This window comes from Microcaecilia unicolor, chromosome 1 (genome assembly GCF_901765095.1).
Source record: "Microcaecilia unicolor chromosome 1, aMicUni1.1, whole genome shotgun sequence".
Classification (NCBI taxonomy): domain Eukaryota; kingdom Metazoa; phylum Chordata; class Amphibia; order Gymnophiona; family Siphonopidae; genus Microcaecilia; species Microcaecilia unicolor.
Window position 1 is genome coordinate 504,567,998 of NC_044031.1, and position 26,133 is coordinate 504,594,130.

At 44.5% G+C, this 26,133-nt stretch overlaps 1 protein-coding gene across 6 annotated transcripts in view; it reads left to right on the forward strand.

Annotated features, from left to right (window-relative positions):
- YTHDF3 (YTH N6-methyladenosine RNA binding protein 3) overlaps positions 1-26,133 on the forward strand; it is a 110,180-nt gene that overhangs the window by 38,644 nt on the left and 45,403 nt on the right. For all 6 annotated transcript variants that reach the window (XR_003943392.1, XM_030215024.1, XM_030215031.1 and 3 more), the window contains one exon: positions 18,699-20,276. Coding sequence is in view for 5 of the 6 variants with exons in the window: in XM_030215024.1 (XP_030070884.1) it covers positions 18,699-20,276 (1,578 nt within the window). In the remaining variant the exon portion in view is untranslated. The remainder of the gene's footprint in view (positions 1-18,698; positions 20,277-26,133) is intronic.

Below are 26,133 nucleotides of genomic sequence, written 5' to 3' on the forward strand. Positions count from 1 at the left end.
CTCTGTGCTTCCGCTAAAAACATGGCCCTGGGAGTTGTGGCTTGCAGTGCTTTGTAGCTTAGAGGTTGGGTCACAGATGAGGCATCCAAACCTAAATTATGTTCTCTTCCCTTTAAGGGTTCCATGCTTTTTGGCCCAGGGGCCATTTTTTTTTCAGCGGACCCAGTCATTTCGAGGAGGACATGACTCGGGGTTCCGGACCTGCTCGCACTTTGCAATGAGGGTACTGGGGTCCAGCTTCTGGTGCAGATCGGTGCACAGCTGCGGCAGTTTTACCAGAGGTGGACCCAAATCACGTTGGACCAGTGGGTTCTAGAGGTAGTACGCGACGGGTATGCTCTCGAGTTCAGTCACCCTCCAGCAGATTTGTTTCTCGCTTCTCCTTGTCGCTTTCGTCTCAAAGTGGAGGCAATTCAGGATACTCTCCTGCATCTCTTCCGAATGGGGGCGGTAGTGCCCGTGCTGCATCGGGAACAGGGAATGGGGTGCTATTTTGTTGTACCCAAAAAGGAGGGCTCCTTTCGTCCCATTTTGGATCTCAAGAGGGTCAATGGAGCCCTAACAGTTCCCTCTTTCCGTATGGAGACTTTGCGCTCGGTAATAGTCGTGGGTCGGCAAGGGGAGTTTGATGTCCTTGGATCTGACAGAAACGTACTTGCACATTCCCATCCGTGCGGCTCATCAGCGTTTCCTTCGCTTTGCTGTGTTAGGGAGACACTTTCAGTTCTGTGCTCTGCCTTTCGGGCTTTCAACGGCACCACGCACCTTTTCCTAGATCGTGGTGGTGGCGGCTGCTCTGTGTAAACAGGATATCTTGGTCCACCCTTATCTGGACGATTGGTTGATTCGAGCAAAGTCTCAGTCGGAAAGCGAAGCGGCAATTGCTCAGGTGGTAAGCTTTGTGGAGTCTTTGGGCTGGGTGGTAAAACCGGCCAAGAGTCACTTGTGCCTGTTGCAGACTCTGGAATACCTGGGAGTGTGCTTCAACATGTCCGTGGGCCGTGTCTTTCTGCCTCCAGTTCGTATTTCCAGCCTCTAGCTTCAGATCCAGTGACTTTTGGCCGTTCCGACTCAGATGGCCCCTTCTTATCTTCGGGTTCTAGTCCTGATGGCAGCAGTGGTAGAAGTAGTTCCTTGGGCCAGAGCACAAATGCGGCAGTTGCAATTGGCTCTTCTCTCGTTTATCTCTGCAGTCACAGGACTTAGAGGTTCGGTTATCTCTGACGGGAGCTCCCCGCCACATTCTGCAGTGGTAGCTGCACACTCCAAATCTAGAGAAGGACATGCCTCTGGAGCCTCCAGAGTGGATAGTACTCTCCACAGATGCCAGTCTAGTGGGGTGGGGGGGCTCAGTGCCTTGGCCAGGTAGCTCAAGGCCGTTGGTCGATGGAGGAAGCTTGTTGGTCCATCAGTTGGTTAGAGACAAGGGTGATTCAGTTGGCCTTGGTGTCTTTCCAGTCTCTTTTAGTCAGAAGGGCGGTAAGGGTTCTCTCCGACAACGTGACAGCAGTAGCTTATGTCAACTGGCAGGGGGAAACAAAAAGCTGGGCAGTTGCAGTGGAGGCGGCATTGTTAATGCACTGGGCGGAGCTACATCTCTTGGATATCTCGGCAGGTCACGTGGCCAGAATAGATGTGAACGTGGATTTTCTGAGCAGACACACTTTAGATACCAGAGAGTGGTCTCTTCATCACTCGGTGTTCGATCGGATAGTGTTGAGATGGGGGCAGCCGACAATGCTCAGGTACCTCACCATTTCAGTCGCCGGCAGGACCCTCGGTCAGAAGGGATCGATGCCTTGGTGCTTTCGTGGCACCCGCAGGTGTTACTGTATGTGTTCCCTCCGTGGCTGCTGACAGGACGAGTTGTTCAGCGAATCGAGCGTCATTCGGGTCTAGTGATTCTGGTGGCTCCAAATTGGCTGCGGCTTCCTTGGTTTGGAGATCTGGTGTATCTAATGTAGCACGAGCCTCTTCCTCTGGGGGACGCAGTTCTCTTGTGTCAGGGTCCAATAGTCATGCCAGACCCCTCTCTGTTCTCGCTTACGGCTTGGCTCTTGAGAGGAACCGGCTGAGTAAAAAAGGTTTTTCCTTCAGAGTTACAGATACTGTGCTTCGCTCGTGGAAATGCTACACCTCATTGGCTTATATTTGCGTTTGGCGCATTTTTGAGTCTTGGTGTCAAGATCGATCATATTTGCCTCTTCGCGCATCTCTTTCGCAGATTTTGGAGTTTTTGCAGGATGTTTTCGACAGGTTTTGCCTCGTCTTCTTTCAAGGTGCAGATTGCAGCCTTGGCCTGTTTCCAGGGAAAGGTGCAGGGTAGGTCCGTGGCCTCTTGTCTGGATGTTGTGCGTTTTTTTGCGAGGAATAAAGTTGCTTTGGCCTCCGCAATGTCTATTGGTTCCTCGGTGGGATTTGAATCTCGTTCTTGAGGCTCTGGTCGGCATGCCTTTTGAACCTTTGGATTCCTGCACCTACAAGGATTTTACTCTGAAGGTGGTCTTTTTGGTAGCTATTTCCTCTGCCCTTAGGATTTCAGAGTTGCAGGCTCTATCATGCAGAGCTCCGTTTTTACTGTTTTCCAAGGAAAAGGTTTCGCTGCGCCCAGTACCTTCCTTTTTGCCTAAAGTGGTGTCATCCTTTCATGTAAATCAGGTAATTTCGTTGCCGGTGCTGGGAGACAGGGCAGGGGATCCTTCCCAACTACGTCTCACAAAGCTGGATGTTTGGTGAGTCTTGAAGTTTATCTTAAACGCTGGATTTTTGTTCTGTGTGGGGGGTGGGCTAAGAAAGGTGCGGCCGCTTCTAAGGCGTGTGAGGTGGTTAAAAGAGGTGATCTCTTCTGCATACTTGCTTAAGGGTCGTGCTGTGCCCTCCGTGCTCAAGGCTCATTCCACTAGAGGAGTGGCGGCTTCCTGGGCAGAGAGCAGTTTTATTCCATTTGCAGAGCGGTGGTTTGGTCCTCCTTGTACTCCTTTGTGAAGCATTATAGGGTAGATGTGCATGCAAGAGAGGATGCTGGATTTGGTGCAGCAGTTTTGACCTCTGGGATTCGGAGGTCCTGCCCTTGTTCAGTGTTTTTATTGCTTCCTTAGCCACTCTAATTCAGTTCATGGACCTACCTGTTTACCGCTATACAGATGATGATCAGCTTCTGATTAGTAGTGATAGTTGGGATAACTTCCAGGTAGAGATTCAACAGAAACTTTTGGATATAGGTTCTTGGTTATCAGACCATAATCTTTTCCTAAACCTGGGTAAAATTGAGGCACTAAAAATCTAGTTATTTAGGCTACACTGTAGAAAAAAATATTCTTAGCATCCAATGGTATTGTTTTAAGTAGTTGCAAGTTCAAATTTTGAAGACTGTTTAGCTATGGTTGCTAGGCATGGGGTTTGAGAATCTTACTTCTCTCACAAACATTCTACTACATTGCTATTCCTATTATTAATTCACTAGTAAAAAAGGCCCGTTTCTGCCTGTCATGAAACGGGCGCTAGCGGGCATGGGACTCCCTTCCCCTCCCCTTACGCTAGTATCCCTGGTTGGTGTAGAGGTACCTGTTCGCTCGGGGCAGGAAAGAAAGAGCCCCCTCTTTCCTGCCCGTAGCGCTGCTGGTAGCTGCCTTGCTGCATCCTGTGCGAGTCCGGCTCTCGGCGTTTCAAAATGGCCGCCGAGAGTTGAAGTCTCGCGAGGCTGCTTCAATTCTCGGTGGCCATTTTGAAACGCCGAGACACCGACTCACAGAGGATGCAGCAGGGCAGCTAGCAGCAGCGCTCTGGGCAGGAAAGCGGGGGCTCTTTCTTTCCTGCCCCGAGCGAACAGGTTAGATTGTATTAGATTGTAAGCTCTTTGAGCAGGGACTGTCTTTCTTCTATGTTTGTGCAGCGCTGCGTATGCCTTGTAGCGCTATAGAAATGCTAAATAGTAGTAGTAGTAGGTACCTCTAGACCACCAGGGATAGTAGGGTAAGGGGAGGGGAGGTGATGGGGGGGAAGAGGGGGCGACCGTGGACGGGGTGCTAGCGTTAAAGGGGCGGGGCGATGGCGCGAAAGGGGCGGGTTAATGGGCACGTCCTTGGCGGCTGCGATTCATTGGAAGGGGAGGAGTAGCGTGTTTCCCTACTCCTCCCCGTTTGTTCATTTGCGTGGTTGTGTACATGTTACGCCCTCGACGTCATCATGTGTGACGCGAGGGCGGGGCATGGAGACATGGTGAGTGTTCTGGCTTCGCCACCATGAATTTACGAACCAGTGTTTGAGTGCCTGCAGTGACTTCAGTGTCCTCAGAATGTTGAGGGTGCGTTTTATTATAGTAGATATGCCTATACCAGTTAAGGACCAGCCTCTTTCTCTTGGAGTGGTGTTCATTAGTTCTTTGTCTTTTGGACCACATGTCTCAGGACTGGTCCAAAAATCATTGATCACTTTAGGCAAGGTAAGATCACTTAGGCCCTTTCTTGAGCCCATTGCACCGAAGAACATAACATAAGGATAGCCATACTAGTTCAGACCAGTGGTCCATCTAGCCCAGTATTCCTGTTTCCAACAATGGCCAATCCAGGTCACAAGTGCCTAGCAGAATCCCAAATAATAGCAGTTTTCCATGCTACTGATCCCAAGGTAAGCAGTAGCTTTCCCCATGTCTATCTCAATAACAGACTATGGACCTTTTCTGCAGGGACTTGTCCAAACTTTTTTTTTTTTTTTTTTTTTTTTTACAGAAACTAGACTAAACTACTGTAACACTCCTGATCAATCTCCCACTGTGTTCACTTAAAAGTTTAGTTTTACTGCTGTGTTCTGTATGAGTTATATATAACATCAGGAAATAAGGTCATGTTATACTGCTGCTTTACAAACAACATTGGTTACATATTCATTCCAGAATTCACTACAAAATTCTGTTCATTACTCACAAGGTTTTCATAGTGAACAGTCTCTTTATCTCACCTCCATTATTATTCTTTACAACCCTACATGAAATTTGCATTCCTCTAACACTAACCTTTCTCTTAGGAAATTATGCATGGCTTCATCCAGTGATGCAGCCTTCTGCTGTTGGCACCAACTCTTTGGAATCAGCTTCCCTTAGATCTCCATGTTGAGCTATCTCCAATGAAATTCAAGACTGCCCTTAAAACTTGGTTCTGTAATTGAGCCTTTCTGCACCTGGTCTCATAGAAGCTCTTTTCCAAACCTGAATATGACTTTTGAACTGATACTGTTTCTCCCCCTTCATGTGTGTCCTATTGACATTGTCTATGGGAAATATTGTTGTTCCACATCAATACCTTATCCTCTATGTTGACTGACCTTATGCTTTTTAAATAATATGAATGATATGAATATATGTAACCAAAATACCTGCCTCTTTCTGCACATTGCCATGATGGTATCCAAATTGTGCAGTATATCAAGTGACTTAAATTCTTAGTGTCTCATCACCAGTGTCAAGGACTGATGCTAGAGTCAGTAGTGTCAGACAGGCAGAGACTTGGACATCTATGGAACATTTTTGTGTGATTCTGAGGAAGCACCATAACTCTGAGGTGGATCTCCATGCTTTCCTTCAGATCCCGTTCCATCGTATGAGAGGCATATATTTCTGCCTGAGCAGCCTCTGTTTATCAACTTTTTTTTTTAAAGGGGGATTCTCAGGATGCTCAGTTTAAATGAGATGGAGGAGCAGCCCAGGGTAGATAAATTGTATATCCTCCAATTCCTTGACCCACTCAAGGAGGCTATGATGGTGCCTGTTCATAGAATCCTGAAGGAAGTTCAGATGATAATGTGAGATCTCATGCACTGTCACTCCTTTTATTAAAAGAAGGCAGACTCTTAGAGTCCAGAAGGCTCCCAGATTCGACAAGCAACAGCTTCCTCACCATTCATGTTTGTTAAGTCTACTTTCAAAAGAGCAAGAGCTCTAAGATTCACTCCATGGTGCCCACTGGGAGGCTACAATCTTGGAGTCTTTTGGGAGAATTTTGTCTTTTCAGAATGCTGTGCTCAAATCCTGTTGCATCTTACCAGCTCTTTATGGGCATGCACTTGTGAAACATAGTGCACATTGTAGCAGAGTTTGCTGATACTCTCCCTTACGTAGCAGACTGCAGAACTCCGTGGGCTATTAGCCAAAGGGAAGAAGTACAGGAAATATATGATCCATGCTTCCTGTGATATTTTCAATATGACATAGGGAGCTTCTGCTTAGAACATTGGTACCTGCAGATTTCACTGGCTGAGGCCCACAGAGTTAAGATTTGATATGTAGGATATGCCCGCTGAGGTGTTGTCCTGTGCTATAGAGATAATATATTCAGAGATAAAGTATAGGAGGCTGCTATACTAATTAAGCAGTATAGTGACATCTTTAAGACCCTCCACAAGCTCAGTTTTGACCTGGACTCTTCTAAGAGGTTTGAGTGGTGGGCAGTGGAAATCTCAGTCTGCTCTGCATCCAACACCTGGGATGAGATTTTGACTGCCTCTAGGAGGATGTAGCAGAAGGTGTATCCATTCCAATCTTCCATTAGAAGGGATGCTGAAATGTTGTACAAACAGATGAACCCTCAAAGTAGTTTGGATTGGTTACTGTTTGCACCCCTTCCTCTCCCCTCCCCAGCATCAAGGTCAAGCTCTCGGCATCAGGAAATGCTTTTAAAGGAACTCTTCTTGCAGATCAGTTCATCAGGGAAAGAGGGCAGTGATGATATTACAAGTATATCCTGATCATAGAAAAGATGGGAGGATTCTGCCCCATCCTAGACCCGAGTGCCCTAAACAAACATCTGACAATGTAAAAGTTCAAGGTGGTTTCCCTATGCCCCCTAATTTCTCCTCTTCAGAAAGGGGACTGGCCATGTTCTCTGGATGTAAATGATGCATATACCCACGTACTGATATATCCAGACCACAAGAAGTATTTGCAATTCATTATTTATTGGAATTTATTAACCACCTTTATGAAGATTCACACAAGGTGGTGTATAGTAGGTACAGTTTAACATAAAACTTATAATTTTGTGAATAGCATAACAGTAGTAAAATAACCAAGAGTAAACATAAATACAATAAATGAGAGAAACTTTGAAACACCACTGTCAGTATTGCATTCTGCTGTTTTGGCCTCACGTTGGCTCCTCATGTGTTTACCAAATGCCTAGCAGTTGTAGCAGTGAATCTACACAAACTGGGACTGCACATGTTTCCCTATTTGGATGATTGGCTGAAAAAGCACACATCTGAGGAAGGAGCAGAAAAATCAGTGCACTTAACCATTTGGATGTTAGTTCATCATAAAGTATCCCAAATCTCATTTAACCCTGACACAGCACTTGGAGTTCATAGGAACTTTGCAGGATGTAACTCGGGCAACTGCTTTCTTCTGAACAGAGGATCCACAACTTGGTATCCATTGTAGACGAAATTCAGGTGAGTCAGCAGGTATCGGCTGGACAAATGTTGAGGATCCTGGGCCACATGGCACCCACAGGTACAACTCCCTTGGCATGTTTTCACATCCAGTGGACCTTGTGGACTCAGTCCTTCGGGACCTTTGAGATAAGTAACTGTCACCAGTCCACTATGAGACACACTCATAGTGGACAGATCATTTCGATCTGTCAAGGAGTGCCCTTCCAAATTCCTCAAATTGAAGTAACTCTTATTATAAATATGTAAAAATTGGGTTAGGGAGTTCATGTAGAGATTTTTACACCCAGTGGGTATGGTCTGCTTGGAAACTTCATCAGATAAATTTTCTAGACTAAAGAGCAATACAGAACACTATGCAGTGGAGGAGTAGCCCAATGTTTAGAGCAGCAAGAACCAGAGGAGCCCGGTTCAAATCCTAGTTCAGGTCTTTGTGATCCTTGGCAAGTCATTTAATCCTTCCTTGCCTCAGATACAAACTCAGAGTATGAGCCTTCCAAGGATAGAAAAATAACCCCTACTATACCTGAATTTATACTGCTTTGGTAGCTTTTGAGCTTGCAAGCAGTATATATAAAATACATAAATACTATGTGATTAAGCAGTAAGAGACAGGTTTGTACCTCATGTGCTGGAAACTTATCAGAATGTAGAAATGGGTGATTTCTCACAGAATGTTGCTCAGAGCCACATATCCTGGCAGACAACCAAGTTGAGTTCTTCTCCTTCACAAGTGGTCACTGGATGGTAAAGTTGCTCACAAAATATTCTGAGAGTAGGGCTGTAAGGGAGCAGTTACAGGCAGCTGCCTAATATGGCAGTGCTGGAGCACAATAAGTTGTAATTGTGTGTGTGTGAATGTGTATTTGTATATGTGTAATATGTATAATATATTACTCCAGGTGGAATTCTGTACCAAAAAACTGAAAATTCTGTATACTTCGTAATTTTGTTTGGTTCAGAATTTCTTTGTTATAAATGCTGGCATCTACCCCAGGCATGAAATACCTCTCCCACCCCCACCGCAGTTTCCCATACATTTCCATGTGGACCTCCACCTCATTCCTGGACCATTTTTTCCAGACCCACCCCCCCCCCTGCACGCTCACTGGTCCAGTACAGTAGAAGGAGAAGCTGCAGAGCTTCACATCGGGCTCCTCTGCTGTGCTGGGCCCATCTGTTCCTTTGAAGCATGCGTGGCTTAAAGGAACCGCCGCAGTAAAGGGGCTGTTCAGCTCCTCCTCCTCCTACACACTGGACCAGTGAGTATGTAGGGAGGGTGGGGAGTCACTTTCTGACTGCCAGTATCTCTGCTGTTCTGCCTGCAAAGACAGACTGCAGAATTCTGTTCAAATTCTGCATTGCGCAGTAGTGCAGAACTCCCCCAGTAGTAAAATTATATATAATAAACACTTCTTAAACTTACGTGCCCCCCCCAAAAAAAACAAACAAACCTAGTAATGCAGATCCAAATTCTTTAACTCCTAAATTATACTGGCAAGCATAGACACAGGATAAATAATTATAAAAATAAAAGCATATTTATTTATTTATTAGGATTTATTTACTTCCTTTTTGAAGGAATTCATTCAAAGCAGTGTACAGTAAGAATAGATCAAACATGAGCAATAGGCAATTACAGCAGTAAAAATATTCAAGTAATACAAAGTCAGCAGAATATGTAATAGAACATTTTAATTGATAGAACCAATCAGGATAAAAAATGACAGAGCGAATATAAAATAGCTCAGGACACATAGACTAATGTACTAAACATGAATGTGAGAGCTCTTATGAAGAATAATATAATTCAAAGTAAATACACACAAGCCCTTGTTTATGGCCTGAAATCAGGCCTCCTCCTGTTACCCTTTAGCAATAACAGAGTACAATCTGGATGTAGATGAGGGTAGTAGATGGTGTCTGTTCAGGACACCAGACGAACAGCTGGATTCAGAATAGCCCTGGCAGTTCCCAGCAGTGAGAATGGCTGGTAGAAACTTGAAACGATGGTTATTCAGATTGGACGATAACACCAGCTGGTTTTGGTTTCCAGAGATCCTTTATACAGTTCTGGTTGAGGCCTTATTTCTAAAGACAAGCAAGCTTGTACCTTTTGTTCTGAACATTTGGACCTTAGATACCATATTTTACAGTGCCCAAGATGCAGTTTTTGGCATTCAGGAAGGTGCCTTGAACCCAGGTACCATGTTGTTTGGGGTAGATCAACCTGGTCTCTGCACAAGAAGTTCAGGACACAGTGATTATGCCATCATGATAGCAGCCAAGTAGTCCAGAAACAAGTTCCAGCTGAGACTGGAGTGTTTGCCAAGATTGATTATGCAGAACACAGAACATTGTTGCATTCCAACATCCAGTCCCTAGCCCTCACAGCTTGGTTGTTGTAAGGTTAACATTAGCTTCTCTGAACTTGCCTGACAGGAGGGCATACAGTTTTAAGTGGAAGAGGTTTGCCATTTGGTGTGTTGGTAATGTCTAGATCCCCTTTATTGCCCCCTACACAAACTTGTTTGAATATGTTCTATACCTTTCAGAGTCAGGTCTCAAAACTGACATTAGGGTTCACTTAATGCAGTTGGAGTTAAGTAAAAGGTAAACCCATCTGTGCACAGCCTTTTGTTGTGTAATTTATTGGGGCTTTTTTCTGTTGAAGCCTCCCATCAAGCCACCTGCAGTGTCATGGGACCTCAGTGTTGTTGTTATCCATCTGATGAAAACTTCATTTGAAAGCAAAAAAAAAGTAAGTGAGCTATAGGCTTTAGTGACTGATCCATACAGAGTTGATTCTGCATTACTCATCCTAAATTCCTGCCCAAGGTAGTGTTGGAATTTCATTTTAAGCAGGCAATAGTCCTACCAGCCTCTTTTCTAAAACCTCAAGATGATAGCGCACTGCACACTACAAGAGGACCTTATCCTTCTAGCTGGACTGAACTAAAACCTATAGAAAGTTTACTCAGCTTTTTGTTTCTTATGATCCTAACATGATGGGGGGCCACCATTGGCTGTCAGGCTACATTTTCTTCACTTATGCTCAGGCAAGTTTGATTAGAGGGTCTTGTCATGGCTCATAATGTCAGAGCTATGGCTGTAGGAACAATCCACAATTGAAACTCTGGTAGAAGAGAAGCTTAGAGAATACTGTCAAATGAAATGTCTTCTAGCGTACAAAACATGTAAAGTTCCTTAATGTTGAAGTTCAGAGTATTAGACAAAAATCACACATTGATGATAAGCATACCAAAAACCGTGTATATGTGTACTAAAAGAGGGAATGTGGAGATAAAGCAGATCAGTCAGTAGTATAGATCAATCTTTATTATAGGGTATACACCCCAATAAAAATGCCTGACACAGGCTGTGTTTCGCCCAAAGGGGTTGCTGTTTTTTTTTTGCCTACACTAGTGCCCTAGCTCTTTGGCTTTACACTACATATATTTACAACTAGGGATTGCACTATTTGACGATTTCTGTTGGTGAAGACCTTATTTTTGAGCCCCTGATGCATCCCCTTTGGGCGAAACACAGCCTGTGTCAGGCATTTTTTATTGGGGTGTTTACCCTATAATAAAGATTGATCTATATTACTGACCTGCTTTGTTTGCCTCTACGTTGGATTTTGCGGATCGTCGCTATAAGAGGGAATGACATCCTCAGCACCTGATCCAGTAGCACCCTAAACCGGTGCTCAGCATCCAAGCAGACTGAGAGCTATGGCTGTGTCAGTAGCTCACTTGAGATCAGCCTTCATAGAAGATTTGCAGGACTGCAACATGGATTTTGCTCCATACATTCACACTATACTGTCCTGCAGGTTTGGACAAACAGTCCTACAGAATCTATGTGAGGTTTAGTAACCAACTCCATCCCTACAGACCCATTACTTTCAGTTCTAGGCTGCTTACCTTAAACCCCCCCCCCCCCCAAAAAAAAAAAAAAAAAAAAATGCCTGTTGTGCCACCAGTTGTATTGTTTTCTTTTTTTTTTTTTTTTCCCCTGTTGAAGGCAGCCTGTTGCTACCAAGACCCATAAGTGAAGATTTTCTGTTCTCCTTGTCCTCAGAGAAAGCAGTTACCAGTAGCAGGTGTTCTGAGGACAGCAGGACATAAATCCTCACAGCCCTCCCACCTCACAAAAAGTTATCTTCTATGATGTTTGTAAATGGACTGAGGAGGTCCCACTTGACAGCAGCAGATGCATATGTGCTGTAAGCTGGCTCAAAAGCTTCTAGAAATTCTAAGCTGGAGTATGGTTTCTCGTGCCAGGCCACGTTGGTGGTGTCACCCATGAGTGAGGATTTACTGTTCTGCTGTCCGAAAGAACACCCACTACACGGATTTTCAAAGGAAAAGTATGTGAATACCTTCCTGTCGAAAAGTATCCCACAAAAACTACATGTACTTGCCTGCTATTTGGAACATATTTTCTCATGTGCTTAAATCCAAACCCTTCCCCATCTCTACTCGCTTAGAAGGAAAGTATGCATAAAATGGCATTACATGCATGCTTTCACCCCATATATAGTGTGGGAAATTCTATAAAGCCATTTTCTTTCTTGCAGAACAATTTATATACATTAATGACTTTTAAAATTATTCTCTAATGGCACAATTTTAAAAAGCTGATTCTGTGTGTAATGGAGTGCATTATGCTCGGGTATAAGTGCTTCTTAAATTGTGTGTCCAATATGTACAATGACCAATGTGTACATAAGTTCAACCAAATTTAGCCAAGGCATTTCCCAGAAGTGTGGTTTAGAGACGAGCTTACATTTCTGCGTGTACTTATGAAAGTATCATATTTGTGTAAAATAATTCAGAAAATGTGTACCGCTCCACACATGGCCTGGATTTTCAGGATACAGGTTTCATATTTGGCCTTTTAGTGTAATATATGTAGTTTCATGATGAATGTGAAAAGGAATGCTACTTTGGTGAAACAAGCCAAAAATTGAAGAGGATGATAAACGTTTGGAGAGATCACTTAAAACACTGCAGACAAGAACGAAGTGATACTTCAGTAGGTGAACATTTCCAAAGTGTCACTCTCTTAACAGCTCACAATGGGAGAGCTTAACGGATGATATTGGAATATATAAGAATGTAAAACATTTGAAATTATGATGATCAAACACTTTGAAATAAATATGAAAGCATTTGCTAATGACACTAGCATTTGTGTTCATTATCGGACATAGTCTTTTGAAGAATAAAGTTTTACTGTCACTTGCCAGGGCTGACCCTAGAGGATTGTGGGCTCAATGATGAATCAGTAGGGTCACATGCGATTGAAGTGGGGGTGGTATACTGCTTTTTTTATTGGGAGAGTAGGGCAGGGGCATAGCCAGACCTCGATGGGAGGGGGGCCCAGAGCCCAAAGTGGGTCATGCTCAGTTTCACTAAAACGAGTGTGCACGGTGCGACTGAGAAGAGCAGGGTAGGCAATATAATGAGACCAGCGCGGGACAAACGCTTCAGCTGGTGGGGGTTGGGGACCTCCCAACCAAACCGGGGACCCCAGAACCAATTTGGGAGGGGGGTCCAGGCCCCCATGGCCCCCCCCATAGCTACGCCACTGGAGTAGGGAGAGGGACTTTTCATACAGGCTGATACAGTAGCTAAGCTCTGTCTGCCATATGGCCTTCTGCAGCTTCTGACCTGCTGGTATCCTAGTGGAGATAGGAGAGGGAAATGATGTCGACTGTCAGTCATGACTGTTGGTTATGCCAAGTGCCCCCCCCACCCCCCCACCCCACCTAACACATACACTTCCAAAGCTGTAACCTCGTATACAAATAGCCTAAGGTCTAGTTCCTTAGCGTCCCTCCGGACTGGCCCCGGATTGGATTGATGGGTTGTGCACTCCTTCCAGCAGGTGGAGACTGAGAACTTTTGACTCTTGAGGCCAATAAGAGCACTTATCTTGTGACCCTAGAGTCAGTATTCTCAGTCTCCAGCAGGTGGAAGGAAGTTAGCCCTTAGTCTCCTCTCTTTCTTCTGTCCTCTTCTAGTTTGTTTAAAGATTTAAATAAAAACAACAACAACAACAAAAAAAAGACTAGACAGTCTAATGTGCACTGAGCCTTTCTGACTTTCCAGGGATGTCACACTCGGGTGTACCGGGTCCCTCCCCCTCTACCCTTCTGCCTTTTTCTCCCACCTCACAGAGCTTTTTTTAAGGCAGGGAAGAGCTCTACCCCTTTGGCAGAAGGGTGTTACAGCTTCAGGAGAGGCAGCCTCACCTTGGCTTTAATTCCCTCTGTTTCCGTGGAGCTGCGGTAGCAGAAGCTGAAGGGATCTGCAGTTTTGCAGTCGGAGTTAAGTGCTGGGTTAGCCACGCTATGAGAGAGAGACTCTGAAGATGCAGTACGTTGGCGGCGGGGAGTAGGAGTGTCTGTCGTGTGCATTTACTGCACCGCCATTGATTCGGCAGTGGCTCCTCTGCCTGAAAATTCTGCACCTGTTTTATCTCAGCCTGGCAGTTCTCAAGAGGGAAGTTTCCCTCCTGAATTTGTTCTTTAAATGTACCAGGCATTTCTACTTAAGCAGTCTGATGCTGGAGCTGTTTCCAGTCTAAGCAGTTACCTCCGGCTAAGAGATATGACAGATAAAAGGGATGACAGTAGGAGAGATAGTGTTAAGTAGATGGGTGGGAATAGGATCAGAGGAACAGGTAGTTAGTTTCGAGGAGGAAATAAGATGTGTAGTTTCCTCTTCAGTGATTTCAGAAAAGGAGGCAGGGGTTGGAGGGTTGAGAGAATGGACTAAGGGAAGGAGAGGTGACCTGGTTGAGAATTCAAGTTTAATCTTGTGAACCTTATCATAAAAGAACTGAGCCAGAATCTGGGGGGAAAGTGAAGGGGGGGTTGGAGGTGAAGGCACTTTAAGGAGAGAGTTCAGTGTGGCAAAGAGACGTCGAGGGTTTGAGCCAAGAGAATTTGTCAACTGGTTGTAATAGTCCTGTTTGGCAAGTAAAAGAGCAGACTGTAAGGAGGTCAGCAAGAATTTGAAATGTATGAAGTCAGTATGGGCACAGGATTTCAGCCAAAGGCGTTCGGCAGAGCGGGCAAAGGAACGTAGGTAGCGGATTCTAGAGGTCAACCAAGGCTGGGGTTTGGTATGTTTTACAGAACGGGGAATGGGAGGAGCGAGAGTATCCAGAGCAGAGGAAAGAATAGTATTATAGGAAGAGACAGCCTCATTGACAGACTTGGATAACATAGTGGTAGAGAAGAGATTTGAAACAGTGGAGGACAGTGTAGAAGGGTCAATAGCCTGAAGATTCCTAAATGTATTGGTTAAGATTGGATGGGAGGAGGGTATTTAAGTGTGAAAGTTATCAGATGATGGTCAGAGAGGGGGAGAGTTGAGGCACAGAAACTGGAGAGTGAACAGTTTGAGAAGAGGATTAGATCAAGACAGTGGCCATTCTGGTGAGTGGGGGCTGTGGAGCACAGTTGAAGATTGAAAGAGGATGTTGAAGATTGAAAGAGGATGTTAAAGCAAGAAACTGCGAAGCATAAGAGTCAGAGGGATCATTAGCATGAATGTTAAAATCCCCAAGAATGAGGTAAGGAGATGAAGGTTCAAGAAAGAAAGAAAGCCAGGCATCAAAGTCAGTGAGAAAGAAAGAAAGAAAGGGACTTATCAGGGAGTCGATAAATGACTGCTATTCGGAGAGGCAGAGGAGCAAATAGACGGATGGAGTGGACTTCAAAGGAAGAAAAACAGTGAGACTGAGGTGGAAGAAGAGGTTGAAATCTACAAGAGGGTGAAAGTAGTAGCCCGATACCACCACTGGCCAACCGGGCGAGGAGTATGGAAGAAAAGATAACCTCCATGGCATAGGGCCGCGACTGAAGCAGAGTCTTCAGGGTAAAGCCAAGTTTCAGTTAGGGCAAGCAGATGGAGAGTACGGTGTAGGAAAGTTTGTTACAGACAGAGCGGGCATTCCACAGAGCGCAAGAGAATGACGGAAGAATGGGGGAGGATAGGAACAGAAATTAGATTGGAGATATCACGGTGTGACCTGCACAAATAGGATGAGAGCTGATGTGGAGGACCAGGATTGGGATTAATGTCCCCAGCGGAGAGCAAGAGAAGGAGCAAGAGAATAGAAGAGTAGGAGAGGTATGACGACAGCGACGGAGGTGAGATGTACTCAGATAGAAAGGAGATGAATGAATGGAATATGATAATTAGTGCTTCTCATATATGTCTATAATATTGGAAACCACATCAATCTTAAGTTAGATAATTTTTATTAGAGGCCAACCAAAACTGCTTTTTTCAGTTTCATCCGAAACTGAAGCTGAAACCTCAAATTTGGTTGTGTGAATATGAACCAGTGAGGGCTGCTTGAGGTTGTCAGAGCTTGGAGTCTGCGTCCCTTTCCTAAACCCACAATATCCAAGCCAGAATATAATTTAAATAATGAAAGACCATATTTTGCCTCCAATCAAAATAGCCTCCATGCACATTAAGCTAATGAAAACAAACTAACAGCCACAGTGTTTTTACAGTGGCTGACTTCATTCCACACTTGGAGTGACAACTGACATCATAACTCCTACAGCGAGGCTAATTCTAAGGAACTTATCATCCCAAATTTACAGACTTATATTACTGCTAAAATGTATCAAAAGCATTTATTTGGAGCACTCTATCATATAAACTATTGTGCAAGATCATAACTGCATTACTTGCAATTGCAGTACTAAACAAATAAAAAAATACAAGGAGTGGCCCCCCTCCCCATCCCCGGACTACCTTACAATCCCTGGTGGTCAAGTGCTGTAGTCAGGGCAGCTATTTTGAGAGCAGAACCAGAATGAACAGGAGTAACTGGGGGCTGCTTCTGCTCCAACTATACCCCTATACCACCAAGGATTTTAAGATAAGCCCAGCGGGGCCTATGGGTGGGGAGAGAAGGAGACAAATGGGACAAAGCAAACATTTTCAGCTTCCACTGAAATTACATGGTCACTTTTGGCTGGTGGGGGTTGGGGACCCCTGCCAGCAAAACCAGGAGTCCAGACGAAATTTGGGGGGGCCCAGGCCCCCGTGGCCCCACGTAGCTATGCCACTGCACCTCAAGAGGGCTGGATCCACTTGGATTCAGAAAACTTTCTTCTCTGAAGGACTAGAATCACATGGATCCAGCACTGTGTTCTCTCAAAGGATGTATCCTCCTGGATCCAGCACTCCTTTCTCCCAGAAGGGCTTCATTCTCCTGGATCCAGCACTCCCCAGAAGAGCTGCATACCCCTGGATCCTCAAGCACTGCTTTCTCCCAGAAGGGATCCGTTCTCCTGGATCCAACACTCCTTCTCTGCCCCAGAAGGTCTGCATCTCCCTGGAGCCAGCAGTGTTTTCTCTCAGAAGGGCTGAACTTACCTGGATCCAGCACTAATTCTCTTTAGAAGGGCAGCATCTACCTGGATCCAGCTCTATTTCACCCCGAATGGGCTGCATGTATCTATAACTAGCACTTATTACACCCAGAAAGGCTCTATACCTCGATCCGGATCCCGTACACCCATAAAAGGACTGCATCTATCTGAATAACCTTGGATCAGCCAGCTGGATGATTCTCAGCAGTTGCTAACTGCAGTCTTTGACTAGATGTTAACTTCTAGACATTAATTACTATGGTGTGATCCACAAAGAATGTAACACTACCAAGAGGGTCTGGGTAAAACTCAAATTTTTCCCCGAGACAAAGGTATGGCGGAAAGTTTTCTCCCATTTTGTATCTCTGGGTAAATCTCTCTTATCTGCACCCTTCTCCTCCACTGCTAACTCCAGACTCCGGTCCTTTTATCTTGCTGCACCATATGCCTGGAATAGACTTCCTGAGCTGGTACGTCAAGCTCCATCTCTGGCTGTCTTCAAATCTAAGCTAAAAGCCCACCTTTTTGATGCTGCTTTTAACTCCTAACCCTTATTCACTTGTTCAGAACCCTTATTTTATTATCCTCACTTTAATATTCCCTTATCTCGTTTGTCCTAATTAGATTTTTTTTTGTTACATTTGTACCCCGCGCTTTCCCACTCATGGCAGGCTCAATGCGGCTTACATATTGTATACAGGTACTTATTTGTACCTGGGGCAATGGAGGATTAAGTGACTTGCCCAGCCTGTGCCTGAAGTGGGAATCAAACTCAGTTCCTCAGTTCCCAGGACCAAAGTCCACCACCCTAACCACTAGGCCACTCCTTGTAAGCTCTGTTGAGCAGGGACTGTCTTTTCATGTTCAAGTGTACAGTGCTTTAGAAATGATAAGTGGTAGTAGTAGTACTTTTGGCTGAAACTGAAATCAGGCAGACAGAAAAAGGATTTTGGGCCTTTCTGACACCATAACTGAAACCGAAATTCGTTTTAAATTGACACTGATTTTGAGATGCTGGTTTTTCTATTGCTGCATGACAGCTTTTTCTGCAGTAATGTACATGGAATAATTTGCTAAATAATCTTTGTGGTACCTTTGATATACAGACTGGGTTAAACGTTGTTTTATCTCCACAGCAAGGGTTTTTAAAGGAAGCTTTTGTACCTGAATCTTAGACCCTCTTTTGTTCTCTTACGTTCTCTGTCATATGTAGTTGAGTTAGTACAGTGATTTCCTTTATATACAGAGGAGAACACAGATCTCTTAGATGATGCTTTTTCTGCATTGCAACTAATGCTTTTTCTGCATTGGCCCTTTACCCAGTTTCATAAAGTATGACATTTGATATAGTAGACTTTCAATTTTTGCAATTACTACCCACTTTTCTCTGTTGCAAGGAAAAAGTTGAGCAGAGGAGTTATGTCTGACTTTCTTTTCTCCATAAGCTAAGAATTAGCTTGAGCAAAATCATGGGATGTGAGCTACAGAAGAAACTGGAACCTGAGCTTGGGTATAAACAGAACTGTTTTTTTTTTAGACTAGGTTTTGCTAGTGTAAAATGTTCAGTTTTTAATTTCTTAAATATTTCTGATACATGGTTCTCATAAGACATGGTAATATTAAGTGTGTTTTCATATTCTTGTTTTTGAAGGCAGAAATAGTAGTGCTTTTTTCTCATTATGTAACAGAGTTGTGTTACAGGATGTAATTTCACTATTGATGAAAAGAAGCAAAACCCAGTATGTACGAGTATTGTGAATTGATACCAAGGATGTCTTGTGATCTACTTGTTTGAATATATTTCTGTATGTGAGGAGTTTGCACTGACTTTTATATTGTCTTGCAGAATAACAGCTATCCACCAATGTCAGACCCGTACATGCCTAGTTATTATGCTCCATCTCTTGGATTTCCATACTCCCTTGGTGAAGCAGCATGGTCCACAGCAGGAGACCCACCAATGCCATACTTGACACCCTATGGACAGATGAGTAATGGTGAGCACCACTATATACCAGATGGTGTGTTCAGTCAACCTGGACCTCTTGGAAACACTCCACCGTTCCTCAGTCAACATGGATTTAATTTTTTTCATGGGAATGCGGATTTTTCCACATGGAGTACCAGTGGATCTCAGGGACAGTCAACACAGAGCTCTGCTTATAGCAACAGCTATGGCTATCCACCTAGTTCTCTAGGCAGAGCCATAGCTGATGGGCAGGCTGGATTTGGCAGTGATAATTTGAGCAAGGTGCCTGGCATTAGCAGCATTGAGCAAGGCATGACTGGATTAAAACTTGGTGGGGATATGACAGCTGCTGTGACAAAAACTGTAGGTTCTGTTTTGAACAGTGCAGGTATGGCCAGCATTGCAACTAATGTGCCACCAGTTAGTAGTTCAGCACCTAAACCAACTTCATGGGCTGCCATTGCTCGGAAACCTGCTAAACCTCAGCCAAAACTTAAAATTAAAGGTAACATGGGACTTGGGGGTTCTACTGTACCACCACCTCCTATAAAACATAATATGAATATTGGAACTTGGGATGAAAAGGGGGCAGTGGTAAAAGCTTCTCCTATCCAACCAGTTTTGTCTCCTCACCCTGTCATTCAGCAGCCTCAGCCTTTAATACACCCACCACCAATAGTGCAAAACCAACTTTCTCAACAGCCTCTTCAGCCACTACAACAAGGACCTCAGCACCAAGCTCTGCCTCACCAAGTGCAACAGCAACAGCTGCAAAGTCGCTGGGTGGCTCCTCGGAACAGGGGAGTGGGCTTCAGTCAGAACAATGGAGTTGGCAATGAGAACTTTGGTTTAGGTGTTGTCCCTGTGAACTCATCGCCTTCTGGTGCTGAAGTGCATCCAGTCCTGGAAAAACTAAAGGCCATAAACAACTATAATCCCAAAGACTTTGATTGGAATGTGAAGAATGGACGTGTGTTTATAATCAAAAGCTACTCTGAGGATGATATACACCGCTCTATTAAGTACTCCATCTGGTGTAGTACTGAGCATGGTAACAAACGCTTGGATGCTGCTTACCGTTCTCTGAACACTAAAGGCCCTCTCTATTTACTCTTCAGTGTGAACGGCAGTGGACATTTTTGTGGTGTGGCAGAGATGAAGTCTGTGGTGGACTACAATGCATATGCTGGAGTCTGGTCTCAGGATAAGTGGAAGGGCAAATTTGACATTAAGTGGATTTTTGTCAAAGATGTTCCTAATAACCAGCTGCGGCACATTCGCTTGGAAAACAATGACAACAAACCTGTAACCAATTCACGAGACACTCAAGAAGTCCCTCTAGAAAAAGCCAAGCAAGTGCTTAAAATAATTGCTACTTTCAAGCATACCACCTCAATCTTTGATGACTTTGCACATTATGAAAAACGTCAGGAGGAGGAGGAAGCCATGCGTAGGGTAAGAATATCATTACTTAAGCGGTAAAATTAGAGCTTGTCGTGTTATAGGTATATATTGCTCCTTGTAATGCAAAATACTGCTGCAGCAAGTTCTATATTGACTGTCTAAATTTGTTTTTATTTCACTTTCTGAAATGTCTAGCTAAATTAGTCTCTCAACTAATGTACATAGAGATGTACATAGAGATGCGTATAACACCAACATAAACATCACATAAGAACATAAAACAATAATAATATCAGGACCAACTGATTAAAAAATTAATATAATTGATTTTTTTAATTAATATTTAAAAGCTTTACTAAAGAGCCATGTCTTAAGCTTTAAAAACAGCAAGTAATCCATATGTAACTTCAATTCCGGAGGAGATTATTCTATAACATGAATAGTCTCTGTCTCCATATGCTTAATGGTTGAAGCAGCTAGTAGGGCTAGGAGGACCTCGAGATCCTATGAGGCTCATAATTAAGCAGTCTATTCATTACATAGAGGAGGAGCCTCCTTAAAAATACTGGGGTCGATTATTCAAAGCGATTTGACCGAGCTAGAGAGCCTTCTGCCTGGTTAAATTGCTTGTGCTTGCCTGTTGGCGGCAGTTAATTGAACAGTGCTGCTGAATATCAGCACTAACTGCCCTGCACTGTTTGATTAATGTGGGGGTGGTTTATGGACAGACCCGATATTTACTGATTAGCACTGATATTCGGTTGGTTAACCGACTAAGTAAACCGATAAAAGTTAAGACAGCAAACAGGCTATGCTAACTTTATCCACTGAACTAACCAGGGACTGGTCAAAAATATCGACTGGTGCCCAGCTAACTTCCTGATGACTGCACATTTATTCAGCTTACTGAAAGTGTTATGGTAAATGTGTGTGCTTTCGTTAAATTTTAACAAAATGCATTTGTACTATCAAATTGTGGGTCAGATTGATCCATTGGAATTTGTATTCTGAGGAATACTAGAGTACCTTTCTACGGCCATGCTACATATTTTTATTCAGGGTATGAAATTCAAAACGGCTTTCAGATGTCACTGGTGGCACACAAATTTACCTGTCAAGCAGAACACCACCTGGTCACTTCCATCAGTGATGATCCAGCTTTAAAACTGAATCTACTTTACCTATTCTTACCTTTTTTTGAAATGTTGTTGGTATAGATGTACTTAATTATGTATCAAATTTCCCAGGATGTCCTTGATATTGTACCTAGCTCACTCCTGATCTTAGTTTTGTTCTTCTTCCTGCTGCTTCCTGGGTGAAAAATAAGCATACAAAAACAGCATTAATGCTCAGGTGATTACCCTACTTTCAAGCTGATCCTGTTTCTAGGGGTGTGAGTGTGTGTTTTTGTAATTTGGCAAAACAAAGCTAAACTAACTTAATTGTTGCCCTTGGATCTGTAGCAGCAGGAGTTTCTCTCTTGGTTTGGAAGGAAGCTTCCTTACCACTATGAAGTCTCAGCATTCATGTGCTATTTTTAAGTTGAGGTATTGGCCCTCACTGTAGTTTCTGTGCTTACATTCACTGTGTAAGGTTCCATCTAGTTAAGGACATACCAGTAGAAGGAAAATTCAAGTCCTCTTTTCTGGTGGTCCTTAAAGGTTTACCTTACTGCCTACATACAAATGACCTGATGAAAAGCGCACACAGCAACCACATGTGCTAAAAAAAACAAAACAGGTGTGTAACACCTTTTACTAAGGTTCGCTCACGTTTTTACCGTGCGCTAAAAGTTACGTTCCCATGGGCATCTCTAATGTTTAGTGCGCGCTAAAAACGTGAGCACACCATAGTAAAAGACCCCCATTATTTCAGGCTCCTTAAAACAAAGCAGCAAATCTATTTCTTTAAGTACATAACTATTGCCATACTGGGACAGACCAAAGGTCCATCAAGCCCAGCATCCTGTTTCCAATAGTGGCCAATCCAGGTCACAAATACCTGGTAGGATCCCAAAAAATACAAAACATCTTGTACTGCTTATCCCAGAAATAGTGGATTTTCCCCAAGGCCAATTTAATAATGGTCTATGGACTTTTCCGTTAGGAAGTCATCCAAACCTTTTTTAAACTCTGCTAAGCTAACCGCCTTTACCACATTCTCTGGCAATGAATTCCAGAGTTTAATTACACGTTGAGAGAAGAAATATTTTCTCCAATTTGTTTTAAATTTACTACTTTGTAGCATCATAGCGTGCCCCTTAGTCCTGGTATTTTTGGAAAGTGTAAACAGACGCTTCACGTCTCCCTGTTCAACTCCACTCATTTTATAGACCTCTATCATATCTCCCGTCAGCTGTCTTTTCTCCAAGCTCAAGAGCCCTAGCTGCTTTAGCCTTTCCTCATAGGGAAGTTGTCCCATCACCTTTATCGCCCTTCTCTACACCTTTTCTAATTCCACTATATCTTTTTTGAGATGCGGCGACCAGAATTGAACACAATATTCGAGGTGCGGTTGCACCATGGAGCGATACAAAGGCATTGTAATGTCCTCATTTTTGTTTTCCATTCCTTTCCTAATAATTCCTAACATTCTATTTGCTTTTTTAGCCGCAGCAGCACACTGAGCAGAAAGTTTCAACGTATCATTAACGATGACACCTAGATCCCTTTCTTGGTCGGTGATTCCTAACATGGAACCTTGCATGACGTTGCTATAATCAACAAATATGAACTCCTGCACATATATCCAGTATTGCCTAATGATACTTGCTTGTTAAACCACTATCATGCTTTATCATTATCATTTTACCCAAGATCCTTATGTAATACTAAATGTCTCTTTTATTATGTATTTCCACTATTCATGATGTATTGTAAGCCACATTGAGCCTGCAAAGAGGTAGGAAAATATGGGATACAAATGCAATAAATAAATAAGTCGGGTTCCTCTTTCCCACATGCATCACTTTGCACTTGCTCATATTAAACATCTGCCATTTAGACGCCCAGTCTCCCAGTCCCCTAAGGTCCTCTTGTAATTTTTCACAGTCCTCCCACGATTTAACAACTTTAAATAACTTTGTGTTGTCAGCAAATTTATTTACCTCACTAGTTACTCCCACCTGTAGGTCATTTATAAATATGTTAAAAATCAGCGGTCCGAGCACAGACCCCTAGGGAACTCCACTAACTACCCTTCTCCATTGAGAATACTGGCCATTTAACCCTACTCTCTGTTTTCTATCTTTTAACCAGTTTTTAATCCAAAATAGGACAGTACCTCATATCCCATGACTCGCCAGTTTCCTCTGGACTCTGGAGTCTTTCATGAGCTACTTTGTCAGACGCCTTCTGAAAATTCAGATACTCAATATGAACCGGCTCAACTTTATCCACATGTTTGTTCACCTCTTCAAAGAAATGTAATAGATTGGTGAGGCAAGATTTCCCTTCACTAAATCCATGTTGGCTTTGTCTCATTAGTCCATGCTTTTGAATATGCTCTGTAATTTTGTTCTTTATAATAGTGTCTACCATTTTGCCCGGCATCGACGTCAGACTCATCGGTCTATAATTTCTCCGAGGACAAGCAGGCTGGACATCATCACGCATGGGTCGTCGTCCACGACAGCCCAGGAGCTCCAGAAGTTAAAACAGAAACTTAAAAAGTTCTAGAAGCGACAAGGCGCGCGCGGGGACAAAGCATCGTGCATGTGCGAGTGACTTCCTGCCCGCGACACCCGCAAGCTTCCCTCAGTTCTCTTTTTTCCGCTTCGCGAGGGAGTTGTGGTTATTTTGCTGCTCCTCGCGATTTCGGCTCAGGAGAATGTTTTCGCGTTTACGCGCTCCGTTTTTTCCTTTCTTTATCTATTCTTCACAATTTCAAAAAAAAAAAAAAGTACTATTTTTTTCCCCTTAAATTTTTAGATTTTTTCAAGTTTCCTTTTTGTTGCGGCTGTGTCTTTTCCATTTTTGTGCTCTTTTTTAAGTGGGCACCATCGAGCCGTTTAATTTCACGGATGCTATTTTCCCGCCCATGTCATCGAGGACTCCCAGCTGTTCTTGCTGCAGCTGGACTATCTCGTCTACCAACCCTCAGGCTTGGTGTCTCCAGTGCCTTGGGCCCGATCATCTTCCAGCTGCTTGCAAGCTGTGTAAGTTAATGAAGAAAAGGACCCAGGTGGCTCGAGAGACTCAGCGCGAGAGACTTTTTTTGGATCGGTCCGGTCCTTCGACATCGGCACCGAGGTTGGAGGCATTGACATCGACGCCAAGGGAAGCAGCACCGAGAGTCCAGGTAATGGCTGCCGAGAGACCACTTCGAGCTGGGAGCAGCGAGACATCGAGTGGGTCTCCACCCGTCTCGAGGCCTACTGCTATGCAGGCCCCCCGGGACCGCTTTGAGTCGGACCAGGCCCCGAGGAGGCGTGAGGATTCCACGTCCTCCTCATTAGTACCTAGGAGTGTCAATGACGGGCGTCGAGCGAAGGCTAAGAAGCATCGCCATCGATCTCCTTCTGACGGTACCGAGAGCTCCGAGGAGCCGAGGGATTCGACACCGGAGAAGCGTCGGCGCCGGGAGGGCCGTTCACCCTCCATTCAGGAGGTGCCGATGCGTCAGTCGTCCAGCAGCCTGGTACCGGCTCTCGAGCCCTTCCAGATTATGGCACCGACTCCTGCACCGGCCCCGCAGCCTTTTCCGATGGCAGCCCTAGATGAGTGTCTCCAGGCCATTCTTCCAGGATTTCTGGAAGGGATGCTTCGTCCATCTGCTTCGGTACCAGAGGTGCTTGTGCTTCCAGTACCTACTGCTGAGATGACATCTGGCCCATTTCCTGTGAGGAGGTCCCTGCCCTCGGTACCGCTTGCGGTACCAGAGCCGGCTACCACCCGGGTTGACTCTCCCTTGACGTCGGTGGAGGACGCTTCGCCGGAGTCCAGGCAAGGGTCGACTTCTCGACATGCCCCACGAGGACGTCGATCCTCGAAGTCGAGACAGGCTCGAGTTCGGGCTGCTGTTTGAGAGCTTCTGTCTGATACTGAAGAGGAGCACTCATGGGGAGAGGAGGAAGACCCCAGGTATTTTTCGGAGGAAGATTCCCCTGAGAGTCTTACTTTTTCATCTTATGTGCGTGAAATGTCAAAGGGCATTCCATTTCCCATGGAGGTTGTGGATGAGCCGAGGGCTGAGATGTTCGAGGTCCTGGATTATCCTTCTCCACCTGTAGAGGTTGCAACGGCCCCTCTGCACAATACGCTCAGGGAAGCATTGTGGCGGAATTGGTCTTGTCCTCTCTCTAATTCAGAGGTCAACAAGAAGTCTGAGTCCCAGTACAGAGTCCATGGTGAGCCTGTGATGGTGAAGGCCCAACTTCCTCACGATTCCATGGTGGTGGACTCTGCTGTCAGAAGAGCCAAGAGTACTAGAGACTATGCCTCGGCACCCCCTGGCAGAGAATCTAGGACCTTGGATTCTTTTGGGAGGCGTACGTATCAGGCTGGAATGCTCGCCGCCAAGATTTAAACATACCAGCTGTACACCAGCATTCACTTACGGAACTTGGTCAAGCAACTGTCCAGTTTAGTTGAAGCTCTCCCTCTGGAGCTTGCTGAACCTTTTCACCAGGTGGTCAGGCAGCAGAAGACGTGTCGCAAATTCCTGGCCAGGGGGGCTTACGACACTTTTGATGCTGCATCCCGAGTAGCTGCACAGGGTATCGTGATGTGCAGACTCTCATGGCTGCGTGTCTCGGACCTGGATCAGAAGACCCAGCAGCGAATGGCGCATGTTCCTTGCCGGGGGGATAACCTTTTTGGAGAGAAGGTTGAGGATATGGTTGATACCCTCAAGAAGCGTCATGATGCTATGGAGTCTCTCTCCCGCTGGACGCCTTCTGCTGCTACCT